General features: G+C 37.0%; 2 protein-coding genes across 2 annotated transcripts; one reads left to right on the plus strand and one right to left on the minus strand.

Moving 5' to 3' along the window:
- The first annotated feature begins 1,608 nt into the window (after positions 1-1,608).
- On the plus strand, positions 1,609-4,769 carry LOC117911312 (cysteine protease RD19A). Its single transcript, XM_034825632.1, has 4 exons — positions 1,609-2,129; positions 2,345-2,464; positions 3,823-4,069; positions 4,279-4,769. Exons 1-4 carry the CDS (start codon positions 1,632-1,634, stop codon positions 4,554-4,556), a joined length of 1,143 nt encoding a protein of 380 aa, XP_034681523.1. The 5' UTR covers positions 1,609-1,631; the 3' UTR covers positions 4,557-4,769.
- Positions 4,770-5,787: 1,018 nt separating this feature from the next.
- On the minus strand, positions 5,788-20,505 carry LOC117911086 (V-type proton ATPase subunit a3). The gene is made up of 18 exons (XM_034825269.1): positions 20,228-20,505; positions 19,685-19,729; positions 18,340-18,462; positions 18,159-18,266; positions 17,210-17,320; positions 16,939-17,112; positions 15,073-15,210; positions 12,667-12,774; positions 12,388-12,495; positions 12,158-12,306; positions 10,239-10,392; positions 8,942-9,102; positions 8,638-8,844; positions 8,043-8,226; positions 7,855-7,938; positions 7,575-7,768; positions 7,038-7,097; positions 5,788-6,370 (listed from the first exon to the last, which is right to left on the minus strand). The coding sequence occupies exons 1-18, from the start codon at positions 20,381-20,383 to the stop codon at positions 6,166-6,168; spliced, it is 2,469 nt and encodes an 822-aa protein (XP_034681160.1). The 5' UTR covers positions 20,384-20,505; the 3' UTR covers positions 5,788-6,165.
- Positions 20,506-21,525: the final 1,020 nt, after the last annotated feature.

A 21,525-nucleotide genomic window follows, 5' to 3' on the forward strand; every position in this document is an offset into this window, starting at 1 on the left:
AATGATGCATGGAGCTGGACATATTGGAGCATGATAGATAGAAAGGCTAAAACAAAGCTCCATTGCTCTCAAAACAACCCAAAAATATGAAAGAGATGGCAGTAATCAACCCATAAATATGAACCATGAAACTAAACGTATGATCAGATGATCTACTGAAACTATTGAGACAAAAATAAGGAGATTATATACATAAAGTGGGTCCAGAGAATCATGGTAACCGTACATATCTCTTCTCCTCCTTCGAGCTCCCCTTTCTTTTTGGATCCCCCACCTCTACTCCTGTCCAGCTCCCTTCTTCCCCTCTCTCTCTTTTTCAAAAATCTCTGTTTCTTTCTTCCTTCACAAGCCACTACTTGCTTTCCTGTTCATCCCTTAGCAAGCATGGCGTTTTTCAACCACCAACATGGCTGCCATTCTCCCTTTGCTACACGTCCAATGTAGCTTCCTCCTAGCAGAAAAGGGGCCCCCCTTATTTAAAAAAGAAATGAAAAAAAAAAAACTCTCCCCCGGGTCCCCCACAAAAGGGGTCTACATGATGATATTTAAAATGCTTATCCAAAAAAAATATATAATTTTTTTTTAAAATGATCTAAATCTTTAAATTTTTAAAAGTGATTAACTTTTTTAATTATTCACAAACAAACTCTAAATTGAGATAGGCATAAAAGGGGAAAAGATTAAAATATTTTTTGTAATTTATCCATTACATAATCACTCGTTTATTAATTTAAAAACAACTCTTGGACCATTCTAAATACAAGTCTTTATTATTAGCTACAACTACGCCTGTGGACGGAATCTCTAAATCATTTTCAATAATTTATGCTATCATTATATTTGTGGGCTCATGATTGGAACCACCCAAATATTATCTCAACAGTTCTTGAGATGTGCGACTCACGCTCTTTCAACGAGCGTGGATCTGTTCCATGACCAGAGGAAAGAGGAGGCCATTGACGTCGACCGCTGGCTCAGCCTCACCCGCCTTCCTCCGCTGCCATGAGCGACAATAGCGCTCCACTTTCTGTTCCGCTTTTCTCTTTTCATCTTCCCTGCCTCGTCGTTTTCTCACGGTTCCTTGAATTCAAATTATTCAATATTTCTTGCTATATCCCTAACTAATAATACGTATCATTAAGAAAAGAAAAGAACTTTTTATTTATATTTAAGTTAAATTATGAAAACCATCCCGGATTTCTATTAAAAATAATTCTATCAGAAATCCAATAGGCCTTTAAAAAAAGTTTGGAAATGGGGAATGATTTTGATACAAATTATTGTAGTATTTGTGGTTAAATGAAATGTTAATTTAAAAATTTTGTGAATTAACAAAAAGAGAATCTCCTTTGAGTAAATGCCAAAGGGAGAATGGCAAAGCCCCTAAAAGCGAAGGAGTTACGATTCGGTAGAAACAATGCCAAAGCTGTGACTTTAACCGATGAAAATAACTTCCCGGAGTCCAAACCCAGCAAGCAAACTACCATTCCTTCAACGCATCACTCTCTGCCACGTGTTCTATCTTCATTGGCTCCCCCCTTACCCTCTCTTCCAAGCAACCAATCAGTTATGAGACCTGCGGATACAAAAGAGAACGACCAGCCCCACCCATCATTCGCACCCCTCATCTCATGGCTCGCTCTTTCTCTCTCCTCTTCTTTCTCCTCTTCTCTCTGTTCTTCGTCGCTTTGACTTCATCGGAGCTTCACTCCGGCGGATCCGATGACGATATCATCATCCGACAGGTAGTGCCGGAGCTCGGCGACGTTGAGGGCAGCGAGGGCGGCGAGGAGGAGAATCTTTTGACCGCCGATCACCATCATTTCTCGATCTTCAAGAGGAGGTTTGGGAAATCGTACGCCTCGCAGGAGGAGCACGATTACAGGTTCAAGGTCTTCAAGGCAAACCTGCGCCGGGCGCGGAGGCACCAGCAGCTCGATCCATCGGCGACTCACGGCGTGACTCAGTTCTCTGATTTGACGCCTGCGGAGTTTCGCGGGACTTACTTAGGGTTGAGGCCTCTCAAGCTTCCTCATGATGCTCAAAAGGCTCCGATCCTTCCAACCAATGATCTTCCAGAGGATTTTGATTGGAGAGATCATGGTGCAGTTACAGCTGTCAAAAATCAGGTGTTCTTTTTCTGTGAAAGCGCTTTATTGAAAACTTTTTCTCTTCAAAATAAATTCTATTTTTTTTATATTAATTTCTGTGTCTGTAATTTTTGGAATTTGAATTTGAAGTTGGATAATTTTTTCGGTGAACTGTCGATCAGTAACCATTGGCTTTTACCCTTGATTAATATGCAGTATCAAGTTAGATTTATTGTTGTTTGTCCTGTCATTAGGGTTCGTGTGGGTCTTGCTGGTCTTTCAGTACTACTGGAGCGCTGGAAGGTGCTAACTTCCTTGCAACTGGGAACCTTGTTAGCCTTAGCGAGCAACAGCTTGTGGAGTGTGATCACGAGGTTTGATATTTCGCTCCTTCTACTATATTTAGAAGTTTACGCTTCAGGACATTTGTTAGTAGATGCAAGTATTTGTTTGTAACAGCGATAGTAGAATTTCATAATTTTGATTTGATTAGTTTTGCTATGAACTGAACAAAATATTTGGGTTGGTATTCTACATCTTGCTTTAGATGATGGGAAAAACTTGCACTAGTTGGGCAAGGGGTTGGGGTGGGGATGTGGGAGGTTCGGAGTACGCATTGCAGCCGGGACCAAAACTTCTAAAAGGAAATTATGATGGTGTGCTTTAGCTGTGAGAATAATGTTAGAAAGTTAATTAGCAAAATGCACATCAACATAATGGCAAGTTTCTAATAGTTTATTTTCCAAGAAACAGATATTGTGAGACACCTATCTCTGAGGCTGGAAGTTACTTTGAGGTTGAATCATGATTTGATTTTATTATTAAGGGTGGGGATTGGTTGTGAATGAGTAATACTTCTATATATGTTGCTATTTTTATATTTGTAATAGTGTTCCAACCTGGATTTTGTTAACTTATGAGTTAATTAGAAAGAACTACGAAGTTTTGATGAGCTTATATCTTTAGGAGACGAGTATAACATAGTATTGATGGAGTTTGAATTTAGGAACGTTGTGATGGTTAGGTACAGGATTGTTATGTGTATTAATGGAGCTTATATTTCTTTTTTTTGGCTGTATATTTTTCTGGGGCTAGTACCATAACCTTCTGTTGCTTCTGAGCTAATGGACATGGAAGGTGAACCATGGTAAAAATGAAAGATATTCTAAAGTTATAAGTATATTATTATTGTAAAACCATGATTGAACTCTATGATCTTATATGAGGTTCCAGTGTTCTCTCTCATGGAAATGTATTATGTTTTGAGCACTTGACCTTAGAAACGAACATGTTGTGGGTGCTTATTTTATGACCAATCTTTGGTCATAAGGTCTGGAAATCAGGCATAGCCCAATGACTTTGACTGTTGGCAAGAGTTTACCTATTCCCTGTGAGATCTTCTGTTTTTGGGACATAATTTACACTAACTGCAAGTAATACTTTTGACACATGTTCCATTGCAAAGTTTGAAATGAATTAGGCATTGTGGAGTATCTTTGACGTCTGGCAACATATACCTAATCTCTTGAGCTTCTTTGTATTGTTGTAATTTGTGGACTGAACATTTTGATACATAAGTTCTGTCTGCGGAGGATATCATGGGAACGTATGACATAAATTTCACTCTCATCTAGGTTTCCATTTTTGGATGAAAAATTCATGTATGGAAATGGGTTGGGATGCAATTTGTTGGATTAGCGTTCATTATCTAAATAGTCTTTCTTATGCGCAGTGTGATCCAGAGGAAATGGGTTCATGTGACTCTGGATGCAATGGTGGGCTGATGAACACTGCTTTTGAGTACACACTCAAAGCTGGTGGTCTCATGAAAGAGGAGGACTATCCTTATACTGGCACTGATCGTGGGAGCTGCAAATTTGACAAGACCAAAATTGCAGCATCAGTTTCCAACTTCAGTGTTATCTCCCTTGATGAAGATCAGATTGCTGCCAATCTTGTGAAAAATGGTCCACTTGCAGGTAAATGAATTTAATTTCATGCTGCTGTTTGTTTTCCTTCACTTCATTTTTTTCTTCCTTTTTTTGAGGAATTATTGTGGTGTTTTCAAAATGTGCTTTCCGATTAACCTTTTGAGGAAGAACTCAGGTTGCTATACAACACATTGAAAAAAAAAAATCTTCAAGGCAAAGCTAGTTGACTAATTTGTTTTTGCTTGGGTTGGATGCAGTGGCCATCAATGCAGTGTTCATGCAGACATATGTTGGGGGAGTGTCATGCCCGTACATATGCTCAAAGAGGTTGGACCATGGAGTGTTACTGGTGGGGTATGGTTCAGCAGGCTATGCTCCCATCCGGATGAAGGACAAGCCTTACTGGATTATAAAGAACTCATGGGGTGAGAACTGGGGAGAGAATGGATTCTACAAAATCTGCAGGGGTCGCAATGTGTGTGGTGTGGACTCCATGGTCTCAACCGTGGCTGCTGTGCATACCACCTCAAATTAGGTGAAAGGTAGGGTTTGAACTCTGAACTGTATTTTAATTGTTGAATCAGACGGTGATTATTGTATATAAGCTCAAGGAGCGTGGGCATAATTCCATATCATCCTTCCCAAGTACTCTAAGACAGGAACTTAAATTTGTTTTTGGCTTTGCCAGAACAATGAAATGTTATTATCTTATCTTATATTTAACTGTAAGTTGGATTATGCTTGATTAGTTGGATTGGTTTTTTTGAGAATTTGGAATTGATTAATGCTTCCTTTCAATAACTTGAATTGGTTTGACGGGTGGTTAGTCTACCATGTATATGCAAAGATAGCAGTGATATCTGGCCAAATCGAGTCGGTATCTGTCATTCCCCGAGTAAACAGGGTTAGGTCAAGGGCTGTGAATGGCAATCATTCCAAGATTTATAGATTTTGAGCTGTGGACCCCTGAGAGCAGGTTGAAGCCAAATCCAACCCCACCGTTCTTTCATTTACCCCAAAACTGAAGCCCAAGCTTGGACCATGTTTTAATTTTATTTACATTTTCCAGCTCAATTAGGCCCTAAAGGAAATGTTCCTGGCCCAAGCAATCATATGGCCATCACAAAATGGGCCTGGACCAGATACAATCCTGGCCTATCACCCACTTGAGAAATCCAATTCTCAAACCAAGCTCATTCCAAGCTTAAAGTTGATTTCCTCTCTCACCCCAGTTGAGGTCCAAACTCCAAAGTCCAAGTACAAGGCCAGTGAAAATTCGTGCTTAAGTAAGGATGCCTGGATGAGTGCGGGTTCATCCAGCTCAACCTTGATCTAAACCCGTGTTTAGCCAAATCAGTTTGGCCTATATGAATTGGGCTTCACTTTGTCCCATTCAAATTTAGGACGCTTCTGACCTATCTTAACTTAAGCCCTTTTTGGCCCATAGAAATTTGAGTTTAAGAAATGAGCGGCCAAAACTTTTTATCTTGACCATCAAAAATAATTATATCATGTAATTTTTTTAACAAAAATAAATACTTTATGGTATATTTTCTATTTTTTTTTTCCCCAAAGTTCAACCCGTCATTACGAAAGGAGGTTTAACTGAAATGGGTCGCAAACTCAAATGAAACCCAATCCACCAAAATTGTAGGCCTAGTGGTATCTTGCTGCATAAGTAGGAGCACCATGCTCGATAAACAATGCCCTATTTTCAGTCACTGATGCCCTCCTGCTTGTCCCACAAAGTTTGCATAGCGCACCAATAAACCGAAGTGTTTTTAACACTCAAAATAGTTTGTACAGCATTTGACATCAGGTCCAAGGATTTTTTTTCACCTTTTAAATTATCAAATAATTCAAGATTATTACACAAGGGAGAAGCCACCAAGCCACTGGCTTACCATGGAACTGCTCTTATTCCTTCCAAAACATAACGAAATAAACAATAATTGGAAGGGGAAGGGGCACAGTGCATGGTGGTGGTAACTACTCCCTCATCTCCATGCAACACCAGCTACTATCAATTCCCTTCTCTACTCAAATACCCTGTTGTCCAAATCAAAAGAATCAGCATAGATCCATCCCTATGCCCATACAACTCCACGCCTCTTAAAAATATAAGTAAACTTGGACCCACCAAATCAATCATCTTCCTCACTGAGCAATGCGAATGAGAAAGGACAAAACTTATAACCATCTCCCTCGTAGAACTTGTTCTGGAACTCCACCCAGTGAAGTCGCAACGCATGTAAGAATGCACTCAGAGTTTCCATCACAAGCAACACACCAATAGTGGCGCAAATGAACACGATGATGCCAACTATAAGGATTATTACATTGTTGAACCTGCAATCATGTTTAAATTAAGTCATGATCTGTCCATTTCCATTAGATATCCAGGCATCTGCTTAGCTGCATAATTCACACCACTTAAAGTCCTAGAGTCCAACTTCATTAGGTGCAGACAAAAACCCAACCCAATCCATCCCAAAGCATAATTCTTATCCTAGAGTCCAATTCCTATCCTGTAGAGTAAGAGAACCGGGAATGGTACTATTGAACATACTGCTGATGAGATGATGTCAACTCAGAAGGTGGATAAGAATCAGTAGACCAGTAGCAGCGGAGTTGGGATCCCACCCAAGGGAACGAAGGCAGAAGCTGGCTCTACTATTGCTGGCCAAGATCTTCTTTCCTGAACTAATAGCTCTAATGTCTCAGAGGTAGGCTCCTTACTACGTCTTTATTTTGGGGTGTCTAACTTAGTTGATAGAGCATTGGGCTTTTAATCTAATGGTTGCAGGTTCGATGGGGAGCAGAGAATAACCTCACCCAATAGAGTCCAATTCCTATCCTGTAGAGTGGCTACAGGCACATGAAGAGGAAAGAGAGATGTTATCAAAAAAAGATGAATTGACTATGCAGCTAAAACCAGAATACCCCTCACTGGAAATGTGCTTAAGGCTCATCAATAATTCAGAGCAAAGTGGTAGCATAAAAAATATTAACTTACCCCCAAGCGAGGAGGAGGACCTTCTCATAGAATACACTTGATAACTCAGAGTGAGCAAGACTGTACAAAGTTAAAGAGCAAAAGACAGGATTAGCTCTACTGACGAAATCAGACAAACAGCATATATAAAAGGGACACTGACCACAGAGATAAAGAAATTAAATGAAGCTTAACATGTAGCAAATTATAAAATGGGGTGAGTTGGGTCGATTCAAGAAGATCACTTAGCTAAGTGGAAAAAGAAAATTCCAAAATAGAGGCCACATGTGGGAGAAGGAACTTTCATATGGATGACTATTCTTAATATACATGTATATGCAAATGGGAGGTCCAACATCTAGAGCATAACTTCAATGTCAGATAAATCATTCCCAGATGCAAAGCTTCAACATCTTCAAAATAAACCAAGCTTTGAAGTTTCAACTGATTTCCACACTTGCCAACATAAAAACTCAGGATATATATTATGGGAGATACATACATATATATAACCTCACAATCACGATGGAACAGAAATTCAAATTTCTAGCTATGTACCTGAGGGCCCATAATCGAAGGTATGATGCGGTATTGGAGACTGCTCCAAGTACAAATTCAATCGTATGTATAAGTTGATGTACAAAAACTTCACCGAATTCAAATTCTTCATGATCATGGGAATCATGACTTGTATCCAACTGGAAGGAATCCTCTGTGCTCTGAAGTGGTACGTACAGCTGGCTTTGGTGCCTCTGAAGAAACAAAACAGTCAGAACTGGTGGAAACAAAATTAATGTTTGAAACATATCAAGGGAAGGATTTAGCAAGCAGAAACTACTTCTTCATGTTGCTTCTTCATAAGAAAAGGCTTTGGAAGCAGCATCCATGGTACAGCAACAAGAGCCAGCAATAATAGCACGATCTGGTAACAGAACAGATAAAATGAGTAAGTGGAGTGGTTACATCTTATATGCATAGAAAAGAAACCAAAAATGAAAAGACCATTCAATAGAAGCAAGAGTCCACCTGACCAGTTTTCTGACCAATGAAAAGCTGGTTTTCTCCCAGATCATCAGTGGGACTCAAGAACATGTATATCATTACGTGATATAAATCAGCTTGTGAACCAGTGCACCACTTCACAATGATGAGGACAGAAAGGTAACCAAACAAACTGTTTAAAAATATCATCTGGGGAACAAATTGGAACCTGGAACATACATATGATTAACAGCCTATATTAGACAAACAATTTAATGCATGCCAAAAGGATTCTAATAATACATCTGCAGAAAGAAGTTAAGAATGCATATAAACATGTGTAAGTATACATGTTTATAAACATCGGTTTAAATATATTAGTAACTATAATGCACCTCTTACCCTCCCAAATGGGCATTATCTCAATGACAGGTATTCTTGCTTAGGAATAGGAGGTCCCAGTTTTGAGTCCTGGGCTTACCAGATACACAGTTCGGGGGAGCATCCACACATGGTTTTCTGGCTTGTGGATCTTTTGTGTTATAAAAAAATGACTAACTACTATTTTCTATGATAGCTTTGCAATGGCTTGAAAAATGCTCTAATAAAATTTTAAAAAAAATTATTATATCTGACTCACCATATATTTAGGCTATTCTGAAAGAATTTGGCATTGAAATAGCTCAATATGATTCCAAGATTCATTTGGGCCACCCCTATAAGGATTGACATTTTCATCTTCAAAGAGTTAAGGAATGGCAGTTCGCTGCGGGAACCATGCCATACAGGGTCCACACCAAATGGGTAAGTGCGACGCACCTTAATTAAGCCCGCTGTTGAAGCATCCCTGCAAAAGAGTATGAAGAATACTAAGAATGGAATTTAAGAGGATGTATAATAGGCAAAAAAATCCAATATGATGTAACTAGGCTTTTGTCAAATACCTGCAAGAAAGATCACGGCATGCATAGGCCGAGGGACCAAATAGTTCAAACGGGACTGAGAAGAACTCATTATAAATCAAACCAGTATAAATTGAGAAGAGTGCCATCATCAGTATAACATAACGGCCACCAAAGGTCATTTCTGTGATGTCTCCGAGCTTCTGATTGGATAGTTTAATAGAATGGTGAGAAATTAGTTTCTGATATTAAAGATAAGAGAACTTCAAAGGAAATCATGCTGAGAAAAAAAATGACAACTAATAGGAGAGAATTTGAAATACAATGACCAAGATTTTAACAAATAATGGGAAAAAAAACTTGTAAGGAATTTTTTGGATGGAAAATTCATCAAACAATAAAATATAGAATCATGATAAATGAATTTGCATACTGAGGCAAAAATTTCAGCCAACAGTACAATCATATCAGCTACACAGGAAAAAGGATTTAAGGCAATTCATCTGACCAAATCCAATGGCAACATATTTCATGCTCTTTCCTTTTTTAATCAATAATTCCTTAAAAACCTATGGGACAATATTATATATCCCAAACAACTATCTAAACTTGACTCATGGCGATTGTTAACAAAATATTCAAATAACCGTGTCTAAAATACTAACATTAGTGTCCCAAAAATGTTTCAAAGAAGTTCCCAAACTGGATGAATATAAGTTTTCATGTCCATTGACCAATGGGAAAGACTTTGATTGATGTACAAGCCTAACTCATTCAGCAGGTTCAGAATCAATGATAATGTTCACAAAAAGTCAGCTGCATACAGAGAGAGAGAGAGAGAGAGAGAGAGAGAGAGAGAGAGAGAGAGAGAGATCTTCTCAAAGAAGGACAATGACAGCTTTGTCAAAGGCAACAACAACAATTATAGTGATCATAAAAGCATGTAAAACAACCAAGCATTGATGTAAGGTTACAAAGGCTTCCTCTTTAGGAACCTAGACTCCTCTTTACTAAGCAGGTCTGCAACAAATTTTCAACTTCAACAAACACAAATAAAGGTCATAAAATCAACAGGTTTCCATAATGCCAACCAGGGCAATAAATAACATACAGAGATTAGCATTTAGCTCCCTTCCATTGTAAATTTTGTTTTTTTTGATAAGTACCATTGTAAATTATTTTAAGTATACAGTGAAATGCTTCAAGGAGTGTCCTACAGAATGAAGCAATAAATCAAGATAGAGATATATTTAGCTGCAATAGATGTGATTCAAGGAGTTGTTCTGCATTGAAAATCTGAATGTTAATGAGAAATTCAACTAACTCATGCGCTGGTTACCTGATTGGAGAGTTTCTTTTCCCTGATTATAAAAAACAATGTAGCGAGTAACAAGCATAATCCATGTCCCCAATCACCAAACATGACAGCGAAAAGAAATGGAAATGTAACAATAGTGAATACACCAGGATTTGCCTCTTGATACTTGGCCACCCTGCAATTAAATGGAATCACATAATTTTAATATGGGGCAAACAATTCTGTTAATTTGATATCATCAGCAAAATGAAAATCAAATAGGTTAAAGTAAAATATATTTATATAAAGACAGGAGAAGTTCGTGCACATGGACACAGACACAAAGTCTGCTCTTACTAGAAACAAGATATTAGGTGAATATGCCTATCAAAAAGATTTGACTTGGCAAATCAAGGTCAAACATCTACAACTCAATTGGATTGGGGTTTGCGTTTCAAGAGTTTGAAGATTGATGGGGTTTCTCTTTGTTTTTAGAGTTCTATTGTTGGGAGTTTTTCCTTGGTATTTGTGTAGGAAGGACCTCTCATCCTTCCCTTGGTTTTTTTCTCTTTCTATTGTCTCTTTTTTCTCTCCTGTATTTGTTCTTTTATTAATATAATCTTCTTCGTTTCTGATCAAAAAAAAAAAAAAAATCAAGGTCAAACAGTTAAGTTACATAAGAATGCACAGAACTGGATGTGACACATTCTGGAAATTTTGTCATTCAGAATTCTGACCTACATTTAAAATTAACATTGCAAGACATACATTAAAATAAACAATAAAAAAAAATCAGACTTTCATGTAAATTTGCAGGAGCTCTTTTCGTCAGTTAGAACAATGATGATCCATTTGATGCCAACTTCACTTCAGTCTCATCTGGTCAGTGATAGAAAAGTCTCATTTATCGCTAATACACTAAGGTTAATTTGGAATCACCATGCTTCTCCTTCACCATGCTCCATGGCTAATTTTGTAGACACTTGTCTATATTCCACACCTCATACTCCACAGGGTTAACTGAGTCAGGTGTTTCAGATACAATACTTAACCATGCACCATGTCTAGTACTCTTATTGGCTAGCAAACGAGAGTCGACAACTAATTTTTAATATACTACTGATCAACTGAAACTCAATCTCCTTTATGTTCAGTGTTGCATGCCCCAAGTATAAAGGCATTTCTTAGTAAAAAGGATTTTCCCAAAGGATGGGCCCAGATGGAAACTCTAGAAGCAGATTATGTTTTGGTGCCTTTTGTATACTTCTGATGTACATTGGGTGCACTCTTCTTTGCTAGGTTTTGTTTAATATGCTGTCCATTTGCCTATTAAAAAGAAAAAAAGAATTTTATAAAGGCCTATACAAACCACATCTATCTCCGATGTGGAGTTAAATTGCATTGATTTCTGTCATAAAATGCTGGTTTATGTGATATTATGACATATTTTTGTCAGGTAAAAAATTCAATTTTTTTTCCTTTTTTTTTTTTCAGTTCAAAAGATGTCATCTTGACAAGTACAACTAACACGTATTCTGGTCACACATTGATTATTTTAGACAACAAATAGGCTTATAAGGACCTTCTCCATGCCAGCTTAACCTGTTATGTACACTACAATCAGTCTTGTATGCCATTTACGTGGTTAATTGGAAAATTAAAAACTAATATAATTCCTCAGAAGGCTCCCCAGCCTGCTCCATCGCCTTCTCTATTCTAATACCATATTGGCGTAGCAGTTTAAAAACAGGTTATGATTAGGCTGCCCAGTCCCCAAACCCACTCTGATTGTCATCCTTAAATGTAATGGAAAAACAGGATCATGGAGACAATCCCAAAGGGTTAGGACAGGGTTTGCTTGGTAGTAGTACTCCTGATATTCTCATGCACATGCATTATTAATGCATAATTGTTACCTTCACTAATAAAGAAGCAGTAAAAACAATCTGAGTGGAACTAACCCATATGCATCAACAATTTCCTGAAAAGCAGAAGTAAATTTGTTTGTGCGGAAATAAGTTGGTGGCGACTCTATCGTATGCAAAACCTGGAAAATGGCTCCAACTTGTGAGTTGGAGTCAAATGTTGCCCGCTGCAATGCATCCTGAATCTGCACAAATCAGGTCCAGAATATGTTCATGTTGGATCACAACCATCCCATCAAAACATCCATGCAATGAAGGCAAACTACCTGTTTTGTTGCAAAAGTGGGACTCCACCCCTCTGCTACAAGACATTTTTTTGTTACATCAATGCTAAGCATGTTTAGAGTATGGTAGATGGATTTCTCCTTCCTCACCTTAAAGGTTAAAAAGAACCATATCAATGACTGAACATAATTTCAATAAATCGCAATCCTGCATCTATGAATTTAAGATGAAGTATTTGACTTTTAGATAAGCACAGAAATACATTTGTCCATGCTACATCAACTACAAAATTAAAATTCCATCAAGTAAAATAGACCAACCAAAAGGTTCCACTGCTCAAATTGATCGCCTATGGTCTGTAACAAATTGCCACGGTGCAACAGTCCAACATCTATTGTGGTCTTTAGCTCTGACAGTCTTCCTGAAACCTAAAATTTGAAGTGGATACAGATATCATTTCAAATCATAAAGGTCGAAATGTTACACAAGAAACACAGAAAGATACAAGGAATGTAATAAGGCAATCTCCAAAGAACTGCAATGTAATATGAAAAGAGACAAATATTGATGAATAATACAAGGAAAAAGGAGTTTGTAGTGTAGCATGAATGAAATTGATGTGGCATGCCTGATTGACAAGAAAAGAGATGTCATTGCACATAATTCAACTATTTTGACTGAAGAAAAGAGATCTCAATGCACAGAATAGATACCTGAGAAAAGAGAATGAACTCATGATAGTAAGAATATCATGAGAATGCACAAAGAGAAAGCAACATATTCTTAATCATAGGCAAGCTTGCCTATGCATGATACTTTTCAAGGGAATATGATGTGCATTTGAATTCCACTATTCCAGTAAAGACCATCCTTTCTTACTCATCCTTGAGTAAAAAAAAACCAGGAAAACCCATGAACCACAAATTAATTTATGTCCTTGTGCCCATATCAATAAAATGTCATAATATCTACATGGGTGTTCAGTAGTACAGCTTCACCTTTCTAGGCTGATACTTGATAGTAGCGACCAACTGCCATCAGATGATCATCCTGAATTTAAATGAGGTGAGGATCATGCGAAGACCATATCATGTGGTACATGCTATGATTTTTACCATAATACTGCATCATTATTGTAGGTTTGAAAGTGTCAGGACCACCTGCTATGAAATGATTGTCCTGAATTTTCTGAGAATGATGCTATGGGAAGAGTACATCACTCCAAAAGTCAAACAGATAATTAAGTGGGTGTTTGGTAAAACTTAACAATTATTGCTTAATGACTTAAGTTAACTTTAGATTAAATTGTTTTTAAGCTGTTAATTTAAAACTTGTTACTTATTTTTTATTTTAAGTATTAAGTTGTTTGGTAAAATTAACTTAAAATTTATTTTAAGTTATTGACTTGACATATTTACCCCATTAGTTGTAATTAATGTTTATAATTAAAAATTTTAACTAATATTTATTTTCATTAATTTTAAGCAATAAATTTGTTTATTAAACATCTATACTTAAAAATATTATAGATTTGTAAGATAAGCTTAAAATATTTACTAGAAAAAGTGAATTATGAATTTGGAGTCATAGATGTGGGCAAATAAGACAAAAAAAAAAAAAAAAAAAAAAAATTGGGATTAAGAATAAGTTAACTATTTTGAATTAATACTTAAAATCATTTTTAACTTTTAAGTTGTGATATTAAGTTATTTTACCAAATGTGTTTAATCTACTTAATAACTTAAAATTAAGTTATTAAGTCACTTTAAGTCATTAAGTTGATCTACCAATAACCCTCTAACCCACAGTCAAACCAGCTCACTCGCTCCTTATTTTTAATCATCCCCCAGTTAGTTAGAACTTAGAAGTGTCTCTACAGCAATTATTATTGACTAAATGAGCAATATTAACTCCAACCAGCACTAACAGCCACTGCATAAAAATGGTGGAAATTCGTCTACAACTGGACCATCGAGTCCTTTAATCTTCTAGCAAGACTAAGTTTTAAACCTAACTAGAAATAAAACCACTTTTAGTGTAAACTGGTCCTTTGTCAGTTGATTTACTATTCTTGTTGATCTGAAGTTAGAATATCAAATTAAAGGAATAATTCTCAATGTCATACACAGATATGTAATCTACATAACCTCTCAGAGTTTACAGTAGGCTTATTAAACAGGTGATCCTGAAGCAACCACAATTCAGAGCTTGGATGCATACTGCATAAATGCCTGATCACCTTATAGGGTGGACCATTGCCCAACTATCATCACATGAATATAATGTTAACCATCCAAAACTACCTGATTTGAGAGAAAGCTGAAATTTTATGTAAATATTCGAAAATTTTCTAATTAAATAAGATGGTCAGAGAACTTGCGGTGTTGGGGCTATAGCCCATAGTACAGGAGGTGTTTGATCAATCAAAGAGCTGAAATTGAAGACTGGAATCCTCATTCAATGATAAAAGGGCTAATTTATATCATTAATATTCATCTATGAATTTGAATCACACGAGGAAACATACTTATCATAGTAAGTGCATCATCTAACTAGACAAAAGAATCAACAAGGTTCTTAAGAAAAGCACAAACATAAAAAATTGACACCCCAAAGCAAATAAAAAGCAAAATTAATGAGCAATCAAGTTGCAGTATGGTCAAAGCTTCCCAAAAGAAATCATAGAGATGATGGTCAGAAAGTTCAACCAAAAGAATAATGCATACCTCAGTGATCATTTGAGCTTGTTTTCCAAGGTCTTCAGGAAAAGAGTAGCGATTTGCTCCAAAAGCATCACATATCTTAAGAATTTTGTTCTTCACTTTTTCTCCAGAGTAGAAAACCACAAATACATTTTTCTCAATCTGCATGTTGGGATTTACAACTCAGAGATTAAGAACCAAGTATATAAAGAAAATACATTGAAAGAAGAATGGATTGTGAGTGTTAAGTGCATGTTCATTAATTGGTATTAGAATAGGATGATACCAACAGACTATACAAATCATGTATAAAGCTACAACAATAGCACTCCAATTTAAACTAGAAAAGTAGTCTAAGAGAATCTCATTAAGATATATGCAGCACCTATTTAGATTGAATTGTCAAGCATTACAATAGTGGTAGAAAATGAATCATTCTTGTTTCAATATTCTAAAAAAAACCTGGAGTAACTGCTATAAAGCCTACTGAAAAATTGGAAACTTAATTGTATACTTGAATTCATCAGTATCACCTTACTTTATCACAGCTTCCCCTTGTTGGAATGAGAATAGCCTACCTAGGCTAGGCATAAGCAATTGAGATTGCAGAATTATCCATGTGATATTTTTTTGATAAATAAGGGAATGTATTAAAAGTCCAATTAAGCACACAAGAGTACACAAGACGTGTACAATGTGCAACAAAAACAAAACAAAAAGGACGGAAAACAAAGTACTACTCCTTCCCTCAACAAGAACCCATCCAATCTACAATAACAGTGCCCCTCCCTCTCAATCTGGCCAAATAGGGCTTGACACGTGCCTTGCTCCTCCCTCTCAATCTGGCTAAATAGAGCTTGACACAGGCATAATCTACCACCCACTTGGCGAACTTCCAATCTAATCACCAAACCAACATCTTTAACTAATTCCAAGCACTCAATCATGAGGACCATGCCCACCACTAACATCCAATAAGTTATATTGGACCGGTGAAGCTCTATTCTCCCAAATTGAGCAGGTGCATAAAACAAGCCCCTTCAAGGGAGGTTTACAAGATTTGCCTCTTTTCTTGGGAGACTGCATAAAAGAAAAAGATTCCCCTCCCTTGGAGAAGCAATAGGAAGCCCCTTTTAGAGGATAGGTGGCAGTACAGGGGTGCCTTTTAAGGAGGGATGGTGGGATAAGTCCCAACACCTTGACAATGGGTGTCGCACTTTCCCCTTTACTTGGCCAAATTTGAAGAACAATTTTAACCACTCTTCATGGGGCACATTCACAAAGCCATTCCCGAATGCCAGGGATGGAGTTTCTCTTCAGCATCCATAAGGAATGGCAAACCATGCTTCAGAGGCAGCTGTGCTGAGGTGTCACAATGCCTTAGCACAAGAGAAGATATGAAGAAAGTGACATGGTGCATTAGTGGAGATATAAGGCTAGTGGCTTCATATTAGTGGAGAGCTTGCCCAATTCACATCGGTGCAGTCCCCAACAGCAAAACAACATCAGATAGGTGATATTGGCATAGAGTATAGTGGTCATATCTAGATATGCATTGCACACTTGACAGAGCTATGTCACACACACAAACGTGGACACTAAAAAACCATTAAGACAAGTAAATATCATCTGGTAGCACCTTCTCATACCAATAACTAGCACTCTTGACAGTTTCTTAGAAAGAAAGGAGACAGTGACAAAGTCAGAAACAAGATAACAGATGAGATAAAAAACTAAAAAAAATACCATATTAGTGAAAACATGCTTCAGTTGTGGTAATTCACCAACATTAGACAGACTACAATACAAATACAATAATAGTGTATAAGAACCACTCTTCATTTTTGCTGAGAATTAAAACAATTAGTATAAAAAAAAAATAGTACAAACCTTCTCTCCTGAAACAGGATCAGTCACAGGATCTTCAACAGCAGATTGCCGCAGAAACACATTACCCCTGGTAGCACGAAATAGAATCCTTTCAAATGCCATAGATTTCACCCTAGGAACAAGGCCAGCAAGAAACCCCAACTTTACTTGCTTTGACAGATCAGTTGACATTTCCTATACAATAGCCAGGAAGAAGTGTTCTGAGGTCAAATAAAAGGTTTCAGATGATAGTATGATACTAAGAATACAAAACAGTGGCTGCAGTCTGTACTTGCTCCAGTAGTAAAGGAGTGTCTACTGATTCTTCACTAATAGAATGTGCTTCAATTTCTCTCTGCTGAGCTGTAGCACTGCTTCGAATGGAATAAAAAAACTCACCAGCCTGGAAGGAAGAAAATAACACTTTACTCATTTCACATATATCATGTTTTACAGCTTGACAGATGATAGAAAATTTGATAAGATAAAAATACTAGTTAGGTAAAGGAACAAAGATTCTTTAAAAAAGTTATTCCACTTATATCATGTTTTACAGCTTGACAGATAATAGAAAATTTGAAAGGATAAGAATACTAGTTAGGTAAAGGAACAAAGATTCTTTAAAAGAGTTATTCCACTGCATAAGAAAGTCATCATACTCATCAAGCAACACCTAATTCAATCCTTTTTCACAAAGCAATAAAATGGTTACAACTTACAAGTTCTTCAGACATACTAGAAGAGATGCTGCTTAATAAAATATATTCCAGAAAACTAATCATAACTCAAGCAATACACATTCCAACAAGTGCCTTGGTTGTAACCTATCTAAGCATTATTATTTTAGATTGATAGTTTCCCAATAGATGTGGAACTAATAACACCAAACAAGTTCATTTGTCCATATGTGGTGCTTAAGAGGGAATCATGTTCCACTTAAATAAGTTGCTCAACAATTTATTAGTAAAGCATTAAACAAATTTTCCTGCTGATTCCAAAAAACACATTAATCTTGTTGGTCTTTTCGTTTTCTGTTATCTTGAGGAGATCTCTCCTACTATCTCATACCCTCTTCCTTCCTTGTAATGATATCTTTTATCTTTTTTATGGTTCCTCACAAAAAATGGCTCTTATCAGGAGGTTAAAGTAGCCTTAAAACCAATTATAGCAGACCTACATCAGAAAATGTCGGATATTCAAATTGCCACAGCACATGTAATGTGAACCAAAAGAAGCAATACCTTGTGCAGAACAAGCTTATACTCTGCAAGCTCACTATAAGCACGTTGCAACTTTTCGCCATTTGCATTTATTTCAACCAGCTCTGCTTCAAGCTCTCCAAGTTTTACCTAGCATATGCATGCACAAGGTTAACATACAGCAAATAACATTTTTAATCAAGGGATAAATTTCTTGATATACCTCTAAGTCATCCATATCAATATCACCCCGCATCATAATCTTTGCTGAAGGTGATAATCCAGCTTTAGACATTTGCTCCTTGAAAAAACGTAACTTCCGTGCCATCTCTGCACATTTTTTTATCTTCAAAAGAAAAATGGATCAATGCGTAAAATGACCAAACAATGATCTGTAAAAAGATATAATCAGCATTGCACTTTTTTTTTTTTTTTTTGATAGGCAATCAGCATAGTACAACAACAATAAACTATCTATTATACAAACTCAGAAGCAGAACATTATGTGTACTCGAGAGGCTTGTGTTGTCACATATAGATGCACCATTTATTATCAAGGACAGAAATAAACTACTGCTGCTGCTACTACTGCTATTATCCTTTTCTTCTATAACCAAGGAACCTTCTATGGCTGAGCCCTTCGGGCACTCCATCAGGACCCAAACCTTGAGGTGTTGACTATGCTCGCCACAACCAGCATTGGATAATTCAGAGCATTCGATCAATGGCAAGAGTTGAACCCAGAACTGTGCACCTCTTCCACACATCCTAGCATTCATCCCAACCAACTTGGCACCATGATGGGCAGCTACTACTACCATCTATATGATTGTCTTCCCACAATAACCTCTAGTGGAGACACTTTTGGACTCTAGAGAACCAGAAAAAGAGGTCAAAAATGATCTTGAATTTTTTTTGGTGAAGACCTTGCTCAATTCTGCGTGGAACTGTGGCCTTCAGAAACTCAAGTGTGACTAGGACCTTATTCAATTCCTTCAAAAGGAACAGCAGCCTTTTGCTAAAACTACTATCACTTTACAGTAACACCCTCAAGGCTACTGTTGTCATATATAAATGCACCATTTATTATGAAGGAAAGAAACATGCTACTGCTATAGGATGATCCATGTCAAAGAAGCAGAACAATGAAAGTGGCATTCCTTCAGCACAGCAGCTGCTGCTATTATTGTGGTATATACATGTGAGGCGGGGTGATCATGGGGCATTCAGCCATTGAGCTTCTTACATACATCTATCTGCATATCCATTATTTTAAATGGTTCCATTTCAAACTTCTAGTAAAAGATTAATTAGTGACATTTCATGAAACCTACAAGAGAAGGGAAGCCGGAGGGGGAGAGAAACTTCAATATAATGTATGGTATAAAAGAAAGGAAGTATACAAGCCGTATTCCTAGAACTTCAATATTATTTTTGGTATTAGCAAACAGTTTCTATTCAAATGCACTGTAAGATGTTCAGATGGAGCAAAACAAGGATAGCAACTCTGATGTGAATCTGTGATGACGTTATAAATAGAATGGATATATTAAACTCGGAGAAGTTACCTGAGCAGCATAAGTGCGCTGAAATGGGCTCTTCTCCACATTCAGCTGAAGAAACAATGCAACAAACACATTAGGTGTGGAAAAAAATTCAGATGCAAACAAATCCACATATCAATTCACAAATAAATTGCAATATGATCCTGATTTTCAGAGCAAATCATTGCCGATCAAATCAAGCTAAGCTCCGTTGCTTCTCCGCAATCACACCTCAATCCACAACTACTGCCAATTACAAGTCAAGACCACATACAGTTACCAAAGCCCTAACCATCCGCCTAGTAGCTGAGAAAACGAAGCAAAAAAGTAGGCAAAAGAAAAGGAAACAAAGGGGAAAAAAAAAAATCTGCTCCTTATGCCTGCCGTTGCTTCGGTTGCTGAAGCAGTACCGAGGACACAGTTGAGAAGATGTTATTTATCCTCTTTAAAACTTCAATTTCCAGATATTTTCCTACATTTTCTCAGCATCGAAACAGATCCAATAACTAGGGTCTCTGCACATAATATCGCAACTTAGAGAGAAAGCGAAGAGAAAAGAGTTAATACGTCTTTGAATTGGATGAGACCGAGGTCTCCAAGGTAGGAGATGGTGTGGTGAGCGGACTCAATAGGAATGATGAGTTGAACAAGTTGCATCGGCTCCGACCGGAACAAATCCATCGGTGGACAGCAACCGCCGCGACCACCTCCGCCGTCCCCCATGATTTTCCGGCGTTAGATTGCTGCAACACACTGAGAGTTGGTCTCTCTCTATCACACAGAGGATCGTCGATCAATCTCAGACTCAAACCAGAGCGCTGAGATGCCCTTTCCCTACCGCCCAAGCTTCCACATCCTTCTTATTATTTTGGTTTTTTCTTCCTTCATTTTCTTTTTTTACAGTTTTGCCCCTGTATTTTGGTTTAATTTTTATTCTTTGCCTGTATGCTTCCTCCCTAAAATTTTAATGGTATTAGTAAATCTAATCCACTTGAATACCATTTGACATTTGTTCAATTCATATTCGATTCAATGTAATAATGGGTTAGACAACAACTGTGAGAAGAAATGAGAAATTATTTCCCCGTGAAAATTAAAAACAATTATATTCATTATGAAATTAATTTTGTTACAAAGTTTAGAATAATTATAAATAAATATTTATAAAATCTTACTTATTATGGATTAAGGCTACGTTTGGTTTCAATTTGGAGAGTAAAACCAAAATAAAAAAATTATCTTAGAAACTCTATTTTAGCTATTTTGTTATGGGTTTGGTCTCCGTTTATAACCAATTAACCCAAACAAAAAACGTAGAAGTTGTCCCACATGGCTCTCCGTTAAAGAAAAGAATTAATGGAAATTATAAACTTGAAATACCATAAAAATAAAAAACAATGAAATATTTATGGTCAATTGCTTACCTCCTTTTAATCAACATAAATTATATTGCTAATTTTGATTTTTTTTTTTAAATATGCATTTGTTGTAATAGCTGTCATTTTATGCTGTCAAATAAATGTTATCTTTATTTTAAGTTCATCAAAATGCATCAGTAATAGTTGAAGCAGAGAGATTTCATTGAAGTTGATAAGTGACCTTGCCATCAATCATGGTGCTTGATCTCATCTCCCCACATGTGAGTGCCCCACCAGAGAGTAGTTTTTTTTCACTGGAATGGGTAAAAGAAAGTGTAATGATGATTGGGCTTTTGGGTGAGGGAAAGTTCCCGGAAGCTGCAAGAAGAGTCTGGGGTTCTGGGTCCACTTGGGCGCTCTTGTCTGTACTTAATTCAGGAAAGCCTCTCACACATAGTCCTCACATGTAGCATTTGGATCTTGTTGGTCACCCATGGCTGAATTCTG

Source organism: Vitis riparia, chromosome 3 (assembly GCF_004353265.1).
Source record: "Vitis riparia cultivar Riparia Gloire de Montpellier isolate 1030 chromosome 3, EGFV_Vit.rip_1.0, whole genome shotgun sequence".
NCBI lineage: Eukaryota > Viridiplantae > Streptophyta > Magnoliopsida > Vitales > Vitaceae > Vitis > Vitis riparia.

Excerpts from the sequence above, each read along its gene's own strand:
- LOC117911312 (XM_034825632.1), top strand. The coding sequence starts at position 1,632 with ATGGCTCGCTCTTTCTCTCTCCTCTTCTTTCTCCTCTTCTCTCTGTTC. Across the intron at positions 2,130-2,344 it reads TTACAGCTGTCAAAAATCAG|GGTTCGTGTGGGTCTTGCTG; the intron begins GTGTTCTTTTTC and ends TCCTGTCATTAG. Across the intron at positions 2,465-3,822 it reads TTGTGGAGTGTGATCACGAG|TGTGATCCAGAGGAAATGGG; the intron begins GTTTGATATTTC and ends TCTTATGCGCAG.
- LOC117911086 (XM_034825269.1), bottom strand. The coding sequence starts at position 20,383 with ATGGGGGACGGCGGAGGTGGTCGCGGCGGTTGCTGTCCACCGATGGAT. Across the intron at positions 8,845-8,941 it reads TGCCGTGATCTTTCTTGCAG|GGATGCTTCAACAGCGGGCT; the intron begins GTATTTGACAAA and ends ACTCTTTTGCAG. Across the intron at positions 7,098-7,574 it reads CTTCGATTATGGGCCCTCAG|TCTTGCTCACTCTGAGTTAT; the intron begins GTACATAGCTAG and ends AACTTTGTACAG.